Source organism: Aethalodelphis obliquidens, unplaced genomic scaffold, assembly GCF_003676395.1.
Source record: "Aethalodelphis obliquidens isolate GAN/ISIS:26980383/991018 unplaced genomic scaffold, ASM367639v1 scaffold8, whole genome shotgun sequence".
In the NCBI taxonomy this organism is placed as follows: Eukaryota; Metazoa; Chordata; class Mammalia; order Artiodactyla; family Delphinidae; genus Aethalodelphis; species Aethalodelphis obliquidens.
In genome coordinates, this window is record NW_020837952.1 from 7516128 (window position 1) to 7534290 (window position 18163).

Genomic DNA, 18163 nt, shown 5'->3' on the forward strand with positions numbered 1-18163 from the left:
ATGACCTGGGTTTCCCTCCTACTTTGGGGAACTTTGTGACCTTGGGCAAGTCAGCTCTATCTCTCTGGCCTTGATTTGCCCTGTATTCCTGCCCTTCATTATCTCACCGGGATGCTGAGAGAGCAAAGTGACAGGAATGCTGTCATTTATACGGAGCTGACAATGCTGTGATTATGCTGGGTCTCTTCTTCCAGGAGTGACCTGCCATGCGGCTACGAGGCTGAAGACCAGGCCAAGCTGTTCCCTCTCCACCAAGAGACGGCAGCCAGCTAATCTCCCACACGGGCTGCTGCATACCTGCACTTTCAGGTAGTTTCAGGCCGCTTCCTCTGACCAGCCTCAGGTTGCCTCCTTTCTTGCCCTCAGCTTCTTTGTTTCTCCTGCTTTTTTTTAAATCATCTCAAAACTTTTACTATATAGTTGTCCCTCAACTCCTGCTGTCCCCTCCCAGGGGCTACATCAGAACTGCCTGGTGTCCCCTAGGCACTGGCCTCCCCTCCCCCCTTGTGCTTGGCCGTAGTGGGAACCACAGTACCGCCTTTATGCCACTAGGGGTCGCTGCAACATGTCAAAAGAAGTGGGCAAGGGCAGTGTCCATCTAGAGCCGCAACACAGGTCACAGAACCTAGTGGTTATTAGGAGACCTTGGGAGATCTCTGTGTCCTATACTCCTCATATCTGTATATGTCACCAATGAGCTTTAGCAAATGCCCCAGGAAGTCTAACTTTTTGTTCGTCTAGCTGCTGTATCAGCACTCCCCTCCAATCTTGCTAGTGGAGGTGGAAAACAGCTGTGTGCCCACCACCTCCAAGCCCCACCTTCACCTCTGTCCTGGGTCCTCTCCCCTGTTCCCTGTGCTCTCCTAGCAGCACAGGCACCTTCCTGGTTCTTGTGTGTCACCAGGCTTCTCGCCAGGTTGCTTTATGGCTCAAAACGGGCACTGGGATCCTGTTTTATTGTCCACCTTGGATCCTTGGAGAACGAGAAACGAGAGAACATGGCCAGTCTCCTAGTGGGCGGCATCCAAGCTGAGCCCTCTCCAGGGGTTTTCCAGGGTAATAGGCCAGGTGCACGTAGGCAGAAAGGCATGAGAAGCAAGCAGTGGGAATGGGGGAGGGAGAGTTAGGGAAGGCCTGTGGGTGGAGGAGCAGGAGATGGCAGGGTGGCGTCTGGCTGTTGATATCAAAGGAACAGGACTGTAAACCCAAGTTGGCACAGATGCCACCCTGTTCCTCTTCAGTGACCGGGCTGCAAGGTGGTTCCTCACAACCTCTTTCTCTTTCTTCCCCAGTTTCTAAGAGGGACTGAGGCCTCTTCTCTCAGCATGCTGCAAACCTGTGGTCTCTGATACTAACTCCCTTCCCCAATCCTTGTTGTCCAACTGTACTATGTATGATGTCTTCTCTTACTCTGTATCTCTTTGTACTCTGTATCTATATATCAAAAGCTGCTGCTATGTCTCTCTCTTCTCTCTGTCATACTCTCTAGTATCTAATGATGTATTTAGCAATTTCTAAGCATAGTATACCCTCCTCATTTGGGGCCATAGGGAGGAGGGTCAGTGTTTCTTCTTCCTCTCCTATATGCATCTCTCACACTGAATGGTGTTAGTCACGGAGATGATAAAAGGAAAATGGGAGCTAGAGGGCTGTGATCCTTCACAAACACACACACACATGCACGTACACAAAGCCTTAAGCAGAAGAATGTCTTGGCGTCATGAGAAGATACAGAAATAGACTCTTCCTCCCTCCTCTTCCACATTTAGCACAGGGGAGGGTGAAATGGAAGGACTGCTTAAATTATACGGTGAATTTTCTTCAGACACCCCTCACCCCAACGGAGGGGTTCTGGGTGTGCACCTCTGCCCCCCGAAGTCTGCCTTTTGCCTCCCTCTTCCTGTGCCCCCTGGACAACCAAGAACATGGATTGCTCAAGGGACCACTTCCCTTTCTCCTCAAAACTCCTTTTGATATTCTCTACCCCAGAGCTCATGACCAGAACCCAAAGCTGCTTAAAATTATTTTGAAACATTGAGGAGGCCAACCCATTTCCAACAGTCTGTCAAATGGTTGCTCATCTGTCCACGGTGAAAGTTATAGCCAAGCGTAAGCAAAATGAGTCCTTCTTTGGCTTTGGGGGTAAACAGACTGGAAAATTCCTAAGTATTTTTTTTGCCACAGTGATGGGCTGGATTCCTTTCTCTGTCCCATATTGGGCTGCATGTTCTTCCCGTCTCCACCTTTTGGTTTGGGGGCTTCCAGTTCATTGGCAAAATAGGTATCTCGAAATGCCTTCCTTTCAAGCTGGAGCCTGACTTTTCCCCGATGATACACATTAAAAAATGTTTTTTTCCAAAAAGAATTCCCTCTGTAATGTCCTCATCTGGTATTAAGTGCACTTTAAAGAAAAGGGCAGGGCAGATTTTCCAGAGGTGGAGGAGCCCAAGGGCTTGACCCAGGGGGCGCCCCCCACTCCCTATGGAATTGACAGGACTATTGTTTTGTTTTCATATCCTGTCCTACCACATGGTGCTAAGGTGGCTTTCCAGGTAACTGCAGGGATGGAGAGTGGAGGTCACAAGCCAGTCCAAATCAAGAAATATAACCTGGTGTCCAGATAGCCAGTCTTATCTGGGTTGGAAGAACAGGGTAGCAGGGCAACCCATCACCTAGTTTCTAAGTCAGGAAAGAAAGCTCAGTGTGAGTGTCAGCTGGTAACTACAGCCTGTATTGGCCTGTGACTCCTTCAAGCGAAAAAGTTCTTTCTCCCTTTACCTGTTAGGCCCTTTTTAGCAATTAAGGAGAAATGCAGGGAAAAAAAAAAAAATACCAGAGGGGTGTAGAATAAATCCAAGGCGGTGATATTCAGACATTTTTCAGAACCAATCTTATACAGAACCCTGACATAAAGAATAGCTAAAAGTGACGCAGACCTGGGCAGTTTGCATTTTTGTTGTTTGGTGGAAAATGCTTCACTAGTTGAGGAGCCCTTGAACAGTCCTTAAGAGACCCCAAGGATTCTGTAGAGTAGATTGAAAACCACTGCTCTGAGGAAACGGGTTCAATCTGGCTCCCCTGCCCCAAGCAAAGAGGGAAAGGGTGCGGTTGGTGAGCCACGCTGTCTCCAGACGCAAGTGGAGAGGAAGGAAGATACCTGTGCACCTGGAGACTTGTGCTAATGTCGGCCAGCAGGGCACCCAAGAATCCAGTGAGCTTTATGTAATCTTGCCACCAAATGACTCTTTTAAAACACAGAAGAAAATGTGAAGGTGTAGGGCAGATGAGGAGAGAGGTGACAGAGGGAACAGCCTTCCCTTTAGCAAGATGTAAGGGAAATGTAATTCACTTACATAAACAAGAAACGACACACACACAAAGCCTTCACCAGAAGCTTCACTCCACATCCCCCTCCTCCCACCCTCTCACCACATTCCTTTCAGAGAGCCAGGGTCTCCACGAGGGGCATCTGGCCTGCCCCCTCACATCTGCCAAAATGTTGCATGCCAGCGTGAAAGACAAACCAAACTGCACCAACCCCAGTGTGTATTTACTTGATGTACATAGATACCTTTAAAATAAAATAAATTCAATGATGGCTCTCCGGTGTTGTAAGTCTTTATCCCTCCCCAGTCTCACTCCCTTCCCTGCATGTAATGGCATTATGACAGCGTGGGATATATCCTTCCAGGTGTTTTTCCATATATTTACACGCAGGCTTTTTTCCCCCACTTGACAATATGTCCTAGAGATCTTTTCATGTCAAGATACATATTTACCTCATTAAAAAAATACATGATTTTTCATAAACGTATCCTATAATTTATTCAACCATTCCACTATTGGTGGACATCCATCTAGGTTGTTCGTAATTTTTAACAAAAAATGGTATCCTGTTTTCTTCACTGTTTTCCCCAGACCACCCTCAGCCCCAGCATCAGTTCCATCCCTCTAGTGTGTCTGCAATCCTCCCTCGCCAAGAGCTCAGCTCTCTTGTCCCAAGATTGTTTACCACAATCACCCTTCTACCCCCCATTTTAGAGCATAGCCCTACCTGTCTTCTCTGCTCTTCCTTCAGAGTTTCTGAGATAAGTGAAGAAAACCATACGACCAAAAGACTAGGGCAATTAAAAACAGCTCCAGAGGTAACTTGACCTTTGGTGCTGATTTACCGTTCCTTCTGTGTGTCCGCGCTGTTTTCTCTCCCACTCTCCAGAGCAACTGGTCTAAACCCTCACTCCTCAAGATCCCTTCTCACCGTCCTCTCTTAGGCAACAACTCTGTCTGTTTTAAAGGGTAAATTAAGGTGACTGAGTGTGTGAAATTCTTCACCTCCCCCCCCCCCACCTACACACTTAACCTCTGTCTATACAGATCCCTTTGCTTTCTCCCATCTGACAAGTGATAAATCTCCCTTCTCTGGACTAAATCAAGGCCCTTCCAGATCTTCATTCCTGAGGTACTTACAAAGACTCAATATATAAAATAACTAATGAGAGCACTCTATTCAGTGCTCTGTGGTGACCTAAATGGGAAGGAAATCCAAAAAAGAGGGGATATATGTTACAGTAGAAACTAACACAACATTGTAAAGCAACTATACTCCAAAAAAAATTAAGAAACTAAAACAAAAAATATATAAAATAACTAAAAGTGATGCAGACTTGGGCAGTTTGCATTTTCTTTGTTAACTTCTGTCTCAGTGATTTCTTCCCTTGTCCTTGGTAAGGTCTCCCTTAAAAGTGTGTTTTACTCTGTTTCTCTATAAGCCACTCCCCACCTTGTTTTCTCACAGCCAAATTTCCTGATGAAGTCCCAGGCTTCCCTTCCCCACTTCCTCACCTCCTAGTCATCCCGCAGCCCACCTGGATCTGGCTCTTGTTCTGCTGAAAGTGCTTTCCAAAGGTCACTAGTTGCCAAAGACAATGGGCACTGCTCCTTCCATGTCTTGCCTCACCTTTCCATGACATTTGACACTGCTCTCCATTCCTTCCTTCTCGAAATTCAACTCCCTTGGCTTTTGTGACCCTGCTCTCCTGGCCCCTTTTACTTCTCTGGCCACCCCTTCTCAGTCTTCTCCCACTAGCCTCTCACATGGTGGCCTATACCAGGGTTCAGCCTTTCCTTGCCCTCCCTGGGAGGTGTCATCCTCACCTACGGATTCTTCGCAAAAATTAAACTTTTATCCCCAGCCCAGATCATTCTGCTGAACTCTGGGCCCATATGTCCGGCTGCCCTCAGGTGCCTCAAACACGGTCCAAATTGAACTCTTGTTTTCAACCAAAACTGCTCCTTTTCATGTCACCACCATCTCTCTACACCTTGGCCAGAAGCCTAGGATTCATTCTCAATGTCTCCCTTTCCCTCAAATCCCACATCCACTAAGGATTTTACAAACTGACATCAAACTATACCTTTAGATGCCAGCCCCTTCTTTCCATCCCAATAATCATTGTTTTAGTTCCTCATCTCGTGCCTAGACTTTTGCAGTACTCTGGTCACCCTCCAGAATGATGCCTGAGAGGTCTTTCTAAAAGCACGAAACCCACTTAAGGGATCTCCTACTTCGTAAAGAAATGCTTTCGGGTTAGCTTCAGGGCGGAGGTTATTCCTAGAAACTGGGCAAAACCGGAAGGCGGCGACTTTGCAGCAAAGAAGTCCTAGACCGAGGGGTTAAATCAGGCCAGTCCAGGCAGCATCCCCTACGCCTGGATGACTGGTCTGGGCCTCGCGGACTGCTCGCAGCCCTCAGGGCAAAAGGCTTCGGTGCGACTCCCCACCGCCAGGTGAGTCCAGCCAACGCGCGGGCGTTGGGGCAGACGTGCGGCCGCCAGGGGCGGAGTCAGCCTGCCCCGCCCTACTCGCGCGCCTGCGGGCCAGCCTCCGGTCACGTGACGGAGGCGCAGGTGAGCGCCGCTTCCGGGGTCGGGAGACCACATCGCGGCCGGCTCCGGCTTTCACTCGGTTGGGTGTGCGGGAGACTATGGCGTCCTCCTCGGTCCCGCCGGCCACTGTACCGGCGCCGACAGCGGCTTCCGGCACAGGTTTCGGCTTCGCTTCCAAAACCAAGAAAAAGCATTTCGTGCAGCAGAAGGTGAAGGTGTTCCGGGCGGCCGACCCGCTGATGGGCGTGTTCCTGTGGGGCGTAGCCCACTCGGTGAGACCCGGCCCCGGCCCCGGCCCCGGCCCCGCGGAGGCCCTGTCCGAACCTCTGAGCTCCTCCGGGCTTGTCTGTTTCCAGGCTCCCGCCTCCGGAGCCCCTAGCGCTGCCACTTTTCCCCCAGGCTGTTCTGGTCTGCCCACCTGCCCTCAGGTGTTTCACCCAGCGTACTTTCTCGCTCTAGACCTTTTTTTTTTTTTTTAACGTAGACTTTTGTCTCTCCCTCCGCCCGTTACTCCTCCACTCTGGTTCCATCTTCCCCAACTGAAATCCAGCTCCCTGCTTCCTTCCAGTCCGTTCCAGCCTCAGGCCACGGAGACCGGCCGGGACCCGGCTCCGTCTGGAAGGACATTAGGGAGAGTAGCTCTTCTGGCTTGGTGGTGGTGAGGTCTCCAGTGAGAGTGTAAGTGTAGAAAGGGAGCGGAGAGGGTAACTGGATGAAGGGAATCGTTCACTTCTCCTTTGCACCTTGCTTTACAGCCGCCGTCAGTGACGTTGGAACCTTGGCTTTGGGGGAAGCTCCAGGCTACCTGGACCTTCTAATCCTGCATGTCCCTTCCTTTCCCTTCCAGAGGTACAGCATTTCAGAGAAGCTACCCCACCCTGAGCCTAGTGGTTGCACTTACTCAGCACTTAATGTATGTAAGCCTTTGGTCTTAATTGCAACCCATTGCTGGCTGGAGTAATGGTATTTGGTGTAAGTGGGGGTCATCTTTGACCAAAGAGCTGGCTCAGGAGCTCTGGTCATGGGGACATTATGGTGGTGAACTTTAGAATCAGGGAACTGCTGTCGAAGGTTGGCCTGGGAATCCGGAGGAGGCCAAGAGGCCGGCGCATCTACTTTCCTGAGGATACCTCAGGTGAAGGAAGCACAGCCATTGCCCCCCTTCCCTCAGATCTGGATTGGAGGGATGCAGTGACCTTGAATATGACAGGCAATATTTTTTAAAAAAATTTTTTTTAATTTATTTATTTTTTGGCTGTGTTGGGTCTTCGTTGCTGCCCGCGGGCTTTCTCTAGTTGCGGGAGCAGGGGCTACTTTTCGTTGCGGTGCGCGGGTTTTTCATTGCGGTGGCTTCACTTGTTGTGGAGCACAGGCTCTAGGCATGCGGGCTTCAGTAGTTGCGGCACGTGGGCTCAGTAGTTGTGGCACATGGGCTTAGTTGCTCCCCTGCACGTGAGATCTTTCTGGACCAGAGGTCGAACCCGTGTCCGCTGCATTGGCAGGCAGGTTCTCAACCACTGCACCATCAGGGAAGCCCCCAAGCAATGTTTTAAAAACTCAACTTCCTTGAAACATTATAGTCATGGTAGTGCTGTGGAGGTGGAAGGGGATGAGGAGGAATACAGTTTTTGTCACATTTTTATTTGTGGCTTAGAAAGTCATCTGGGGGTGTGTCAGCTCCCTTTTGCATTTGTGGCTCTGTGGACTGCTCCCAGCTCAGTCTAAGGCACTTGGTATGGGCAAGGCTGATGGAGGTGGGCTGCCTCTGTTATGACTCATCCATCCATCCCTTTGGGAAACTTAAGAAGGAGGGTTTTCCTTTGGTAAGATTGGGGAATTACACATAAGACCTGCCTCAGCTTCCCTAGGTATATATACTTTAGCCCCAATACCCCACCCTCCAGCCAGCACACATTTACTTCAAGGGTCTGGAATGGAGAAATTCCTTGAACATATGCCTTAGTGATGATTCAGCCTGCTTAACAGCAGGTGGCGAGGAGGGGGCATGAAGAACTGTAGCTGAATTTTAGGCTGGGAATCTCTAGTGGGTTTTTTCTTTTTTCCCTCTGGAGGAATGTGTTCTGTCCTCCTTTTCTACTGAGAATGAGAGGAGCTGGTTTTTCATTGCAGTGTATGGGATTTAGGTTAGACTACACTTCATAACCTCTGTCGAATGATCAAGTAAGGATAGGCAAGGCATCTGTTTATTCAGTTAATAAACACTTCAGGACCACTGTGGGCCAAATATTGTGCTAGCTAGGCACCTGAGTGATGCAGATGACCAGAACTGGTCCTTACCAGAGCTCACAACCCAGGTGGGGAACTCACGTAAACTAGAGGTTAGAGTCAAGTGATAAGGGTGCGTGAAAGATACTGTGGCAACAGTGGGGAGAAAGCACATCTCCTGGGCATTTCTTAGTGCAGGATCCCCCTTTCCACCCTGAATTAGCAGACTGCTGATTCTTGGGGCTGAGGAGAGCATGTGATGCTTGCATCCTTTGGGATGTGGGTTGGCTTGACTTCAGTGAACAGATGCCTAATGAGCTCATATCCTTTGCCTGCCTGCATTCCCTCTAAAATCAGCTGTTTTTCTTTTATCTTACACCTAGGTAGGTGGGGACCTACTACAGAGAACTGGGTCAGAGTGGTCAGGAAGGACTGGTCCTGTTTGTAAGGAGATGCCTCCTTCAGGATATGGACGTTTCATTCTCGCTGCTGTCGACTCCTCAGAGTCCCCTTAACTCTCCTTGTACTTTGAAAACACCTTTTGTTTCCAGTGGAGCATGGAACTGTTTGTCTTGAATGTCTTGAGTCTGCTGAGGGTCTTTTTTTTCTCTAGAATTTGTCACAGCTTTAAAAAATAGTCCAGAGTCGCTTACAGAGTTTGCCTAATATAAAATGACTGTTGTGAGCATGAAGTTCCACGGGGGCGGGAGTGTGAGGGGCTGTGTGCAAGGGTTGCTTACTGCAGGCCTTGGGCAGCAGAAGATGGCAGACACATACTCTCACCTTTGTCAAGCATATGCATAACCAGCGTTTTTAAGGGAATGAGGTTTGATTTGCCCTTTTCTGACTCTTGCCCAGACACAGTGCATAAGTACCTCTCCACACCCCTGCTCACTGGCTTCCTGTTCTTGTGTTGGCTTATCAGATCAATGAGCTCAGCCAGGTGCCTCCCCCGGTGATGCTGCTGCCAGATGACTTTAAGGCCAGCTCCAAGATCAAGGTCAACAATCACCTTTTCCGCAGGTATGTGGGAATCCCCACCCTTCTCATGTCAGCCTTCCTAAAAGAGAAAATAAATAATTTTAAGAGTTAAGATTGAATGAGTTGAAGGTTTTAGATTTAGAAGACAACTTACAAGTTGTTATTGTATTGTCTAACCTTCCTTCCTATGCAGAAATTCAGTATTTTGTAAAGAACATTTCCAATGTTCCTTACACCCTTATCTATGTGTACTAGTTTACCTCTCCTCTAGCCTGGAGGTTCACAAAGTAATAAATACGTTTAGATACCATTACCATTAGCTTCTGAGAGGGACTCCCTGAAAGAAATACCTGAGTCCTGTAAGCCCTCCTAGTATCAGAAGATGCCATTCAAGACCTATTGCTTATTTAGGGATGTCTCTGACTTGCTTGAGATTTGGGAAATGCTGCTGTTTGGATGGGCAGTAGGTCGTGGTTCTGCTTAAGCCGCTTACCAGTCATGTGACTTCAGCCGGTCACTCAACCACCCTGAGCCAGTCTCCCCTTCTATAAAATGGGAATAATACACCTTTAAAGGACCTCACACGGGTTTTATGAGAGTCAAATAAGGTAATATGTGTGAAGGTGCTTTGTAAAGTGTCATGCCCTACATAAATATAAGGTAATATTGTTACTTTGTTTCTTATCTTGAAAACCTCTATTGCAGGGAAAATCTGCCCAGTCATTTCAAGTTCAAGGAGTATTGTCCCCAGGTCTTCAGGAACCTGCGTGATCGATTTGGTATTGATGACCAGGATTACTTGGTGAGAGTCCATTGGGTGAGGATAGTCCTTTCTCCCTAACAACTGGGGAATCCGTGGGACAGTCATGTTTGGAGAAATGAGGGCCTTCACAGGTATTCTTTATTTTTTTGTGGTCACAGGCATCTAAAAAAATCTGAAGAAAGCTATAAACCCTGTCCTTGGGGGGAAATGTAGATACATTAAAATTTTTGCTTTCAATTTCATTTAGTCCATATATGGACACCAAATTTAGAACCCTTGCTCATCCTCTTACGTCAAGATTTTATCCACTTTCAGGTATGTTCAGTTGGCCACTGTCCTAGACTTGCATCTCCATATAAAGGGGAGGAAAAGAGCTTCTAGCCTATTTTGTGTCCCCAGGTGTCCCTTACCCGAAGTCCCCCGAGTGAAAGTGAAGGCAGTGATGGTCGCTTCCTTATCTCCTATGATCGGACTCTGGTCATCAAAGAAGTATCCAGTGAGGACATTGCTGACATGCATAGCAACCTCTCCAACTACCATCAGGTCAGGTCTCTCTCCAGCCTCATTCTTCCCCTCCCTACTCATAACTCAGCTCCAGAGCACTTGGGAGACTTCCTATCCCTCTTTCTCCCTATAGCCCATTTTGCTCCCCAAGAAGCATTTGACATCATACTTTTGAAAACAAGGCATTTCAAAAAGAGAGCCTCTGCATACCGATTTGTGTTTGATTAAATAGAAGAGTTCGTGTTCCTTCTTATTTGGCACTTCTAATCTAAAACCGCTGTGAATTGATAGATACATAAAGGGTACATGTATAGCAAAGTATAAACTTTAGACTAAGTCAGAATTAGATGAAGTGTTAACACCAAATGTACTATCAGGAATAAATGCAGTCTGGGGAGAAAACCAGGATAAGTGCACAATTGGGATAGATTGGAGGAGAGAAGCCATGATCGTATCCAGCCCTAAGTGGGATTAGGGAAACTATTCTATCCGATCAGATGAATTTGGAATGTGAAGTTTCTGGACTATTTTGGGAGTAAAAACATGCCTGAATATCTTTCTACTGAAGAAAAATCTCACCAAAATCAATGAGCAAGGAATAAATGAAAGATTCTAAAAGAGTTTTTGGTTATTCAACAAATATTGGATGTCTGTTGTTATTAGGTCTTATGTGAGGCAGTAGAGAAAGAGGTGAATGAAATGGCCGTGGCCCTTGAATTTCTCTTGTTCTAATGGCAGAGACCAGTAAGCTAGCGTTAGTTAGCACACAGCAAGCTGCGTGCAAGGAGTAAAGGTATCTAGGGGATGCTCTAGGGTGGCAGAGGAAGAGCATCCCAACTCACCTGGGGCAAGAGGTGCACTTGGTAGGCTCAAAGAGAGTTTTTTAGAGGGAGTATCCTAGAAGTTGATTCTTGCATGACTAGTAGGGACCAGCCATTGGACAAGGAGGAAGAGAGCACTCTAGGCAAAGGAAAACAGCACTTGTAAAGGCACAGAGCCATGAGAGAGCTTGGTGTTGTGGAACTGCAAGAAATTCAGTGTGACTGGGATAAAGTATCGTGGAAAAACAGGCAGGAGCCAGGCCGTGAGGGTTTTATAAGCCACACGAAGAGTTTGGGCTTTATCCTGAAGGTGGTTTGCAGGGGAGTGATATATATGTTATTTAGAAATATCCCTGTGTCAGCATTTTAGAGAATGGATTGCAGGAGGGAAATACTGAGAGTGGAGATACCAATTAAGAGGTAATTGTAATAGTCCAGGTGAGAAATGACAAGGGCCTGGAGGGATGATGCAGTGGAGGTGGAAAGACCTTTGGGAGAATTGTGAGAATTAAGGCAGAGGCGCTCCAAATTCCTGCTTAGGGATAACTGGGTGCCCAGTGACCAACAGTTGGGAAGCAGAAAAAGAAACAGGTTTTTGGAAGAAGACAGTTTGGATTTAGGCATGTCGAGTTTGTGGTTTCTTCAGTTCATGCAGATATAGATGTCCCATAAGTGGTTGGGTTATGGAGTTTGGGAAAGAGGACTAGATTAGAAGTCTAGATTTCAGAACCATAGGTGAATAGATGGTAATTATCGCTATGAATGTATTATATTGGGTTGGCCAGAAAGTTCGTTCGGGTTTAAGATTATGGATGTGTCGAGTGAAATGAAAAGAACGTTGAGGAAAGAACCTTCCGGAGCAAGAAAAGAAAAGAGCCCATAAAGGAGACTAAGAGTTGTCTGACGCTTTTTTTTTTTTTTTTAACGTGATTGCTAAGTTTAATTCAACAGCTATACACACTCCTGCCTTGTAAAAATAACAGAATGCTCCTCTCAAAGTTACATAGAGACGTGAGCACAAGTTTGCTGTTTTTAATACAGCTCTACAAAAAAGTTGGCACCAAATGCACATAAAAGAAGTTTTAAGGCTTAATAAAAATACAGACTAGTAACTTCTCAATACAGCTTGGAGGCTGAGAACAGGATGCTAAGAGTTAATGAAACTTCCAGATACAGGCAGTCCCCAATGTACAGAGCATTTTCCACATGCAAATGGCCTCCCCCATCAGGTTCAAAGGAGCAAAAACTTTTTCTTCTGTTCTCCCAGTGACCAGACTACCCTGGCTCTCTAAAGCCATGCCCACGGCCCCAAGCAGGGAAGATGAGAACAAAAGTAAGGCCGCGTGGTCAGAGGCCTTACTCTGCTGCCCAGAGGCTCTGCTATGGTTGTGTTTTCCTCCTTCCCGCAGGCCTCTATCCCCAGCTCTGCCCCAGAAGTCCCTGCCAGGGGACAGATCTAGAGACCTCTTCCCCTGAGTGGCTGACGGTGAGGCTGAGACTGAAGCCCCAAGGGCCAGCGCCATGTCAGGGTCTTTTTGGTGAGAGTTGTCAGATGCTTTTAATGATTTATGCCCTACTGCATTCCACACAGGATTTGAGGATAGAGAGGAGTGGTGTGATGGGAGCTCAGAGTGAAGAGAGTTTTAAGGAGAGGCTGGCCAGTAGTATCTAGTGCCAGCCAGTTGAAATATGATGACTAGATACCCATGAGATTGGCAACTGAGGGATTTGAGGCAGTGAGGAGTAGAGAAATTTCAGAGGAGAAATGAGGGTATAATCTGATTTCAGTCGTTTGAGGTATGAATGAGAGAGAGGCAGTGGACTCATGGCTGACTAATTTTTTGAGAAGGTTGGCTATGAAGAGAAGTAGGCAGCAACACTGAGGGAGATTGTAGCATTGAAAGAGGAATTTTTTTTAAGAATCCAGATTATAGGCCATCTTGCAAACATTTTTACTGTGGGAGTCTAGCCCACCAAAGAACATTGGTCTAGATCAGTGGTCCCCAACCTTTTTGGCACCAGGGACCGGTTTCGTGGAAGACAATTTTTCCACCGACTGGAGCTGGGGCCGGGGGCGGGGGATAGTTTAGGTGGTAATGCGAGCGATGGCGAGCTCACCCACCACTCACCTCCTGCGTGCGGCCTGCTTCCTAACAGGCCGAGGACTGGTACCAGTCCGCAGCCCGTGAGTTGGGGACCCCTGGTCTAGATAAAATCATTTTGTTGATGTAATTTCTACTACTGGTTCTGTGACTACTTGCGTATAAAGAGGGATAATAACATGTACCCTTCCCCATCTCAAAGAATAATAAAGACGAAAGGAGAGATGGCGCTTTAAATTTTTTTTTTTTTTTTGTGGTACGCGGGCCTCTCACTGTTGTGGCCTCTCCCGTTGCGGAGCACAGGCTCCGGACGCGCAGGCTCAGCGGCCATGGCTCACGGGCCCAGCCGCTCTGCGGCACGTGGGATCTTCCCGGACCAGGGCACGTGTCCCCTGCATCGGCAGGGGGACTCTCGACCACTGCACCACCAGGGAAGCCCCACTTTAAATTTAAGAGACATTATACATATGGGATAAATGAAAGGAGATGATGATTCAGAAACTGCACGGATACCAGGGGCATCTTTAGAAAGTCCCCACATCCCTTCGGAGCTTCTGTAACCTCTACTTGAATCCCTATGGAATAGTAGCATTTGAATTCCCATCCCTGAGCTGCTCAGCCTCTTCCCCTTCCTTCCTCCCTTCCACCCCAGTACATTGTGAAGTGCCATGGCAACACACTGCTGCCCCAGTTCCTGGGGATGTACCGGGTTAGCGTGGACAACGAAGACAGCTACATGCTTGTGATGCGCAACATGTTTAGCCACCGTCTCCCTGTGCACAGGAAGTATGACCTCAAGGTAAGGAGAGGAGGTGAGGGCTGAAGGGGAGACTCCTGATGACCTGAGGGAGGGGAATGGCCAGGGAGGGCACTGGATGATGCATTTTAAAGGAAAGAGGGCTGTGGGTTTGAGGACTTGTCTTAGGAGCTGGGTCCTGACTGTTCTTTTAGCCACTTCTGCTGACTTTGTCTTTGGGTCTCTCCACAGGGCTCCCTAGTGTCCCGGGAAGCCAGCGATAAGGAGAAGGTGATATAATTTTAGATGATAGGGTGAGGGATGGGGGAGGGCAGGTCAAAGGGACCTTCTTGGGATAAAGAGGTAGGGATCCCCAGCTATTTACTCTTATCTTAAACCACCAGAAAGAAGAGAGATGTAGACTTTTCCTGATCCAGGGATTGTTTGGAAGGGGCAGTGGGAAGAGCTTCTTTGTCACTGGCATGGGTTAGTCCATGTGGAAGGTTTCGGGATGCGTGAAAATGTCAGACTTCAAGAGCAAAATGCCTACCAGCCGCCTCCCATTCTGAGCTCTGTGTTCAAGCAGCTGTTTTTGCTTCAGAAGAAAGAAAAGTCAGAATGGAGGTTCTGGACTGAAACCATAGGCAGAAAGTAGGGGGGTGTGATTTGGGGTACAGCCGTAGTGGCTGAGTCTGGGGAAGCCACCAGAGGTAAGAACAGGCTCTGGGCAGCATCCTAGTGTTAAGTCAGTTGAGAGATGGGCTGTAAATCTGTCTCCCCTAGACACCCCAGAGTCAGAGACAAAGCCCTACATAGAGCAGGGTTTTCTGAGAGCGTGGGGTAAGGGCTGTATTCCCAAGATGTCCCTTTACCTATTCTCAGGTTAAAGAATTGCCCACCCTTAAGGATATGGACTTTCTCAACAAGAACCAGAAAGTTTATATTGCTGAAGAGGAGAAGAAAGTCTTTCTAGAGAAGCTAAAGAGAGATGTGGAGGTGATGGGTTGGGGTGCTGTGGGAAGTGGCTTTGTTTCCCTTTTTTGCTCCTCACAGGGCAGTTGCCCATTCACAATACAAGGGAACTCCTCCCCTTCCCTTTGGGTTCTCTGCATGTAGGGGAGTTGGATAAGAATCATGAAAATCCTCTAGAGGTGACTTATGGAGGGGGTGGCTGGCTTGAGCTAAAAGAATGATCTTAGATACCCAGGACAATTAGGTAATAAAGGGCAATGGTATACTCCCAACCCTCAATTTTTACACTTCTTTTCCCCAGGAGGGCCCCGGAAATTCAGGGATGGAGGTATAAGGGTGGTACTTGGAAGTGGAGAGGGAGATCTGGGGCTTCTCATTTGTCAGTGGGGTTTCAGTTCCTAGTGCAGCTGAAGATCATGGACTACAGCCTTCTGCTGGGCATCCACGACATCATTCGCGGCTCTGAACCAGAGGAGGAGGGGCCTGTGCAGGAGGAGGAGTCAGAGGGGGATGGGGACTGTGCCCTGACCGGACCTCCTGCTCTGGTGGGCTCCTATGGCACTTCCCCTGAGGGTATCGGCGGCTACATCCATTCCCACCGGCCCCTGGGCCCTGGAGAGTTTGAATCCTTCATTGATGTCTATGCCATCCGGAGTGCTGAGGGTGAGAAAAAGCCTGGAAATTTTAAGGGTGGGGAGGGTGGTCCCTGGAGGACAGAGACCAGGGTGGTGGGTGGAGAGGCTGTTTAGCTTTTCAAAACAGATCTGACTGGTTCCTGGGGAGAGGGAATTGGGATTGTACTTGCTCTTCATTGCTGGCCTCTCTCCCCAGGGGCCCCTCAGAAGGAGGTGTATTTCATGGGCCTTATTGACATCCTGACACAGTATGATGCCAAGAAGAAAGCAGCTCACGCAGCCAAAACTGTCAAGCATGGGGTGAGGGTTCTCTAAAGCCTTTCCTTTCTTGTCTTGACTATTCAAGAGCCTCTTGTGCCAGAGCAGTGGGGTGGCAGAAGGATGAAGGGTTGGGTATGGAAATGATCTGGAGTGGAACTGAGAGTGGGGAGTCGGGGAGGGGTGCGGGGCCTGACACCATGTTCCATACCTCCTCTCACAGGCGGGGGCAGAGATATCTACTGTCCATCCTGAGCAGTATGCTAAGCGATTCCTGGATTTTATTACCAACATCTTTGCCTAAGAGACTGCCTGACTCCATGGTGACTGCGGCTGTGTGTTCCAGGTGGTGGGGTTCTGAGAGGCTTTGGGGGAATTGTGGGTATTCTGGCCACTCTTCTGCTCTTTCTCTTTTGCTAACTTCAGGCTACAGGCTTCTTCCACCCAGATAACTCATTCTTGTTGAGTAGGCTCTTCCTGGCCCTCAGAAATACATTGTCCTCTTTCCTCTTCCTTTCCTTCTCCCTTCCCCTCCAACAAGTCTGCTTGCTTCATTAGTGTTACTGTTGACTCTCTCCCAAGTGCCTTGATCTTTGTAAAATGTCCTGTTGTTTCTATAACATAGGAGGAGCTGGGGGAAGGGTGTTGTTTGCCATCTTCAGGACCTGACTGGACAGACGGACCTGGCTCAAGCTGCTACTGTGGATGCACTTTGCTGTGTGGGATGAACTAAGAGTGTCTGAATTTTGCTGATAACTTTATAGAGCTCACTGTGGCACACTTCCTTCCCCGTAGGCCCTGGGATGGAAGATTTTCAAAATACTACAGATGTGGGTGCAGGCATGCACACATACGATGGGATATGGCCAATCTTATGCGGCTGGGGTGGAGAATGGTGGGCGGGCTGGCAGCTCATGGAGGTGGGACCTCTGAGGACTCTTGTGATTATGCAGGGAATTGGAGGTCTCTGTTGAGGGTTGACTACTCTCCAGGCTCTTCCCTCACTCCACGTTCACCCCCACCAGAGATGGCCACAGTGTTGAATCCTGGGTTTGACTGTCACTGCTCTTCACCAGGACCTCACATCCCTCCTGGAGCTGGAACCCTTCATTGGGGGTGTGGCCAGTTCTGGAGGCTGGGAGGATGAGCCAGGGGTATAAGGTTCACTCCCTATGTTAAATTTCCTTTCTTCATGTCTAGCCACCCCTAAGGTTTTAGACCGAGCAGAAGGGAATATCTCTACCTGGGTTAACCCTGGTTATTTCAAGAGAAAGGAAGTCTCACGTGTGGGAACCTCCTCTACTCTCTGGAAGTGTGCCCATAGCATACTTACTTCCCCTCTCCTTCCCAAACGCTTTTTCCAGTTGGATTTGTTATTCTGTTCGTCTTATACTGCTACTGTGTCTCTCAGGGGACAGATGGCCGCCTTTGTCATCTTCACTCTCCACCCCCAGAGAGGAGTCAGAGCCATAACCCGGCCTCCTCCAAAGATAGTTGAGTTAATACGTGATATTCTCAGAATGTAGCAGACCCTGATGAGCTGAGATAGTGTACTCCCTTCCCCGCAGTGCCCTTGGGGCTCAGGCAGCCATTCTTCTTGTGATCCTACATCCCCCCTGAGGCTTCTGCGCTTCTCTGAAACATAAAGATGGGCACCAACGAGTGGCCTGTGGGGTACAAAGACTCTTGCTCTGTATCTGCCTGGACTCATCTGTCTCACAAGAAGTCATGAGGTCATAAAGGAGAATTCCTCCTGCCCCTCCATCTTCTGCTCACAAGAGGAGTCCCTAGTTAAGGATTAGAGTCCCTATAATATGTTCCTGTCAGGAGGCTGATGGATCTTTTTCATTCCAACCATCTACCTTCCCCTGTTGAATGCAATAAAACTCCATGACACCAGCAACTGTTCTTTAGAAATGGGTTTTCTGACCATGTGGCTGATGTATCATAAGCATTATGGTCTTCTTCATTTGTTGCTTCTGTTTTTTTTTTCATCTTTTTTGTTTTATTAATTAATAAAAAAGATCTTGTGTATTTACTCCTGTTGCTGTCACTATATAGAAAATAAATTATTGAATCCAAATTCCTTCACAGAAATGCCTCTTCTTTCCCTCTTGCTATTTTGGAAGCCTGGGCTTAGGGATGCAGAGACCAGATGAAGAATTCTGATTGGTCTTTAAGGTGTTGGGTCCCTAAGGATATGGGTTTCAAGGTAGATGGCTGTGAACTTAAAAAGGTGTTGAGGAGTGTGCATGGGAATGGAAAACATTCCCCAATTTT

At 48.1% G+C, this 18163-nt stretch overlaps 2 protein-coding genes across 3 annotated transcripts in view; both read left to right on the forward strand.

Moving 5' to 3' along the window:
• Window positions 1-2445, forward strand: part of KIF5A (kinesin family member 5A) — a 29950-nt gene extending 27505 nt beyond the window's left edge. The window contains exon 28 of the mRNA XM_027106778.1: window positions 195-2445. Within this exon, the coding sequence (XP_026962579.1) occupies window positions 195-273 (79 nt within the window). The 3' untranslated portion in view covers window positions 274-2445. The remainder of the gene's footprint in view (window positions 1-194) is intronic.
• Window positions 2446-5903: 3458 nt separating this feature from the next.
• Window positions 5904-17974, forward strand: PIP4K2C (phosphatidylinositol-5-phosphate 4-kinase type 2 gamma). 2 transcript variants are annotated; one of them, XM_027106799.1, is made up of 10 exons: window positions 5904-6157; window positions 9037-9134; window positions 9798-9894; window positions 10255-10398; window positions 13935-14081; window positions 14271-14309; window positions 14901-15014; window positions 15386-15653; window positions 15822-15925; window positions 16107-17966. In XM_027106799.1, the coding sequence occupies exons 1-10, from the start codon at window positions 5984-5986 to the stop codon at window positions 16185-16187; spliced, it is 1266 nt and encodes a 421-aa protein (XP_026962600.1). In that variant the 5' UTR covers window positions 5904-5983; the 3' UTR covers window positions 16188-17966. The 2 variants fall into 2 exon arrangements, with proteins under 2 accessions (XP_026962600.1, XP_026962599.1); XM_027106798.1 differs by having other exon boundaries at window positions 5929-6157; window positions 16509-17974.
• Window positions 17975-18163: the final 189 nt, after the last annotated feature.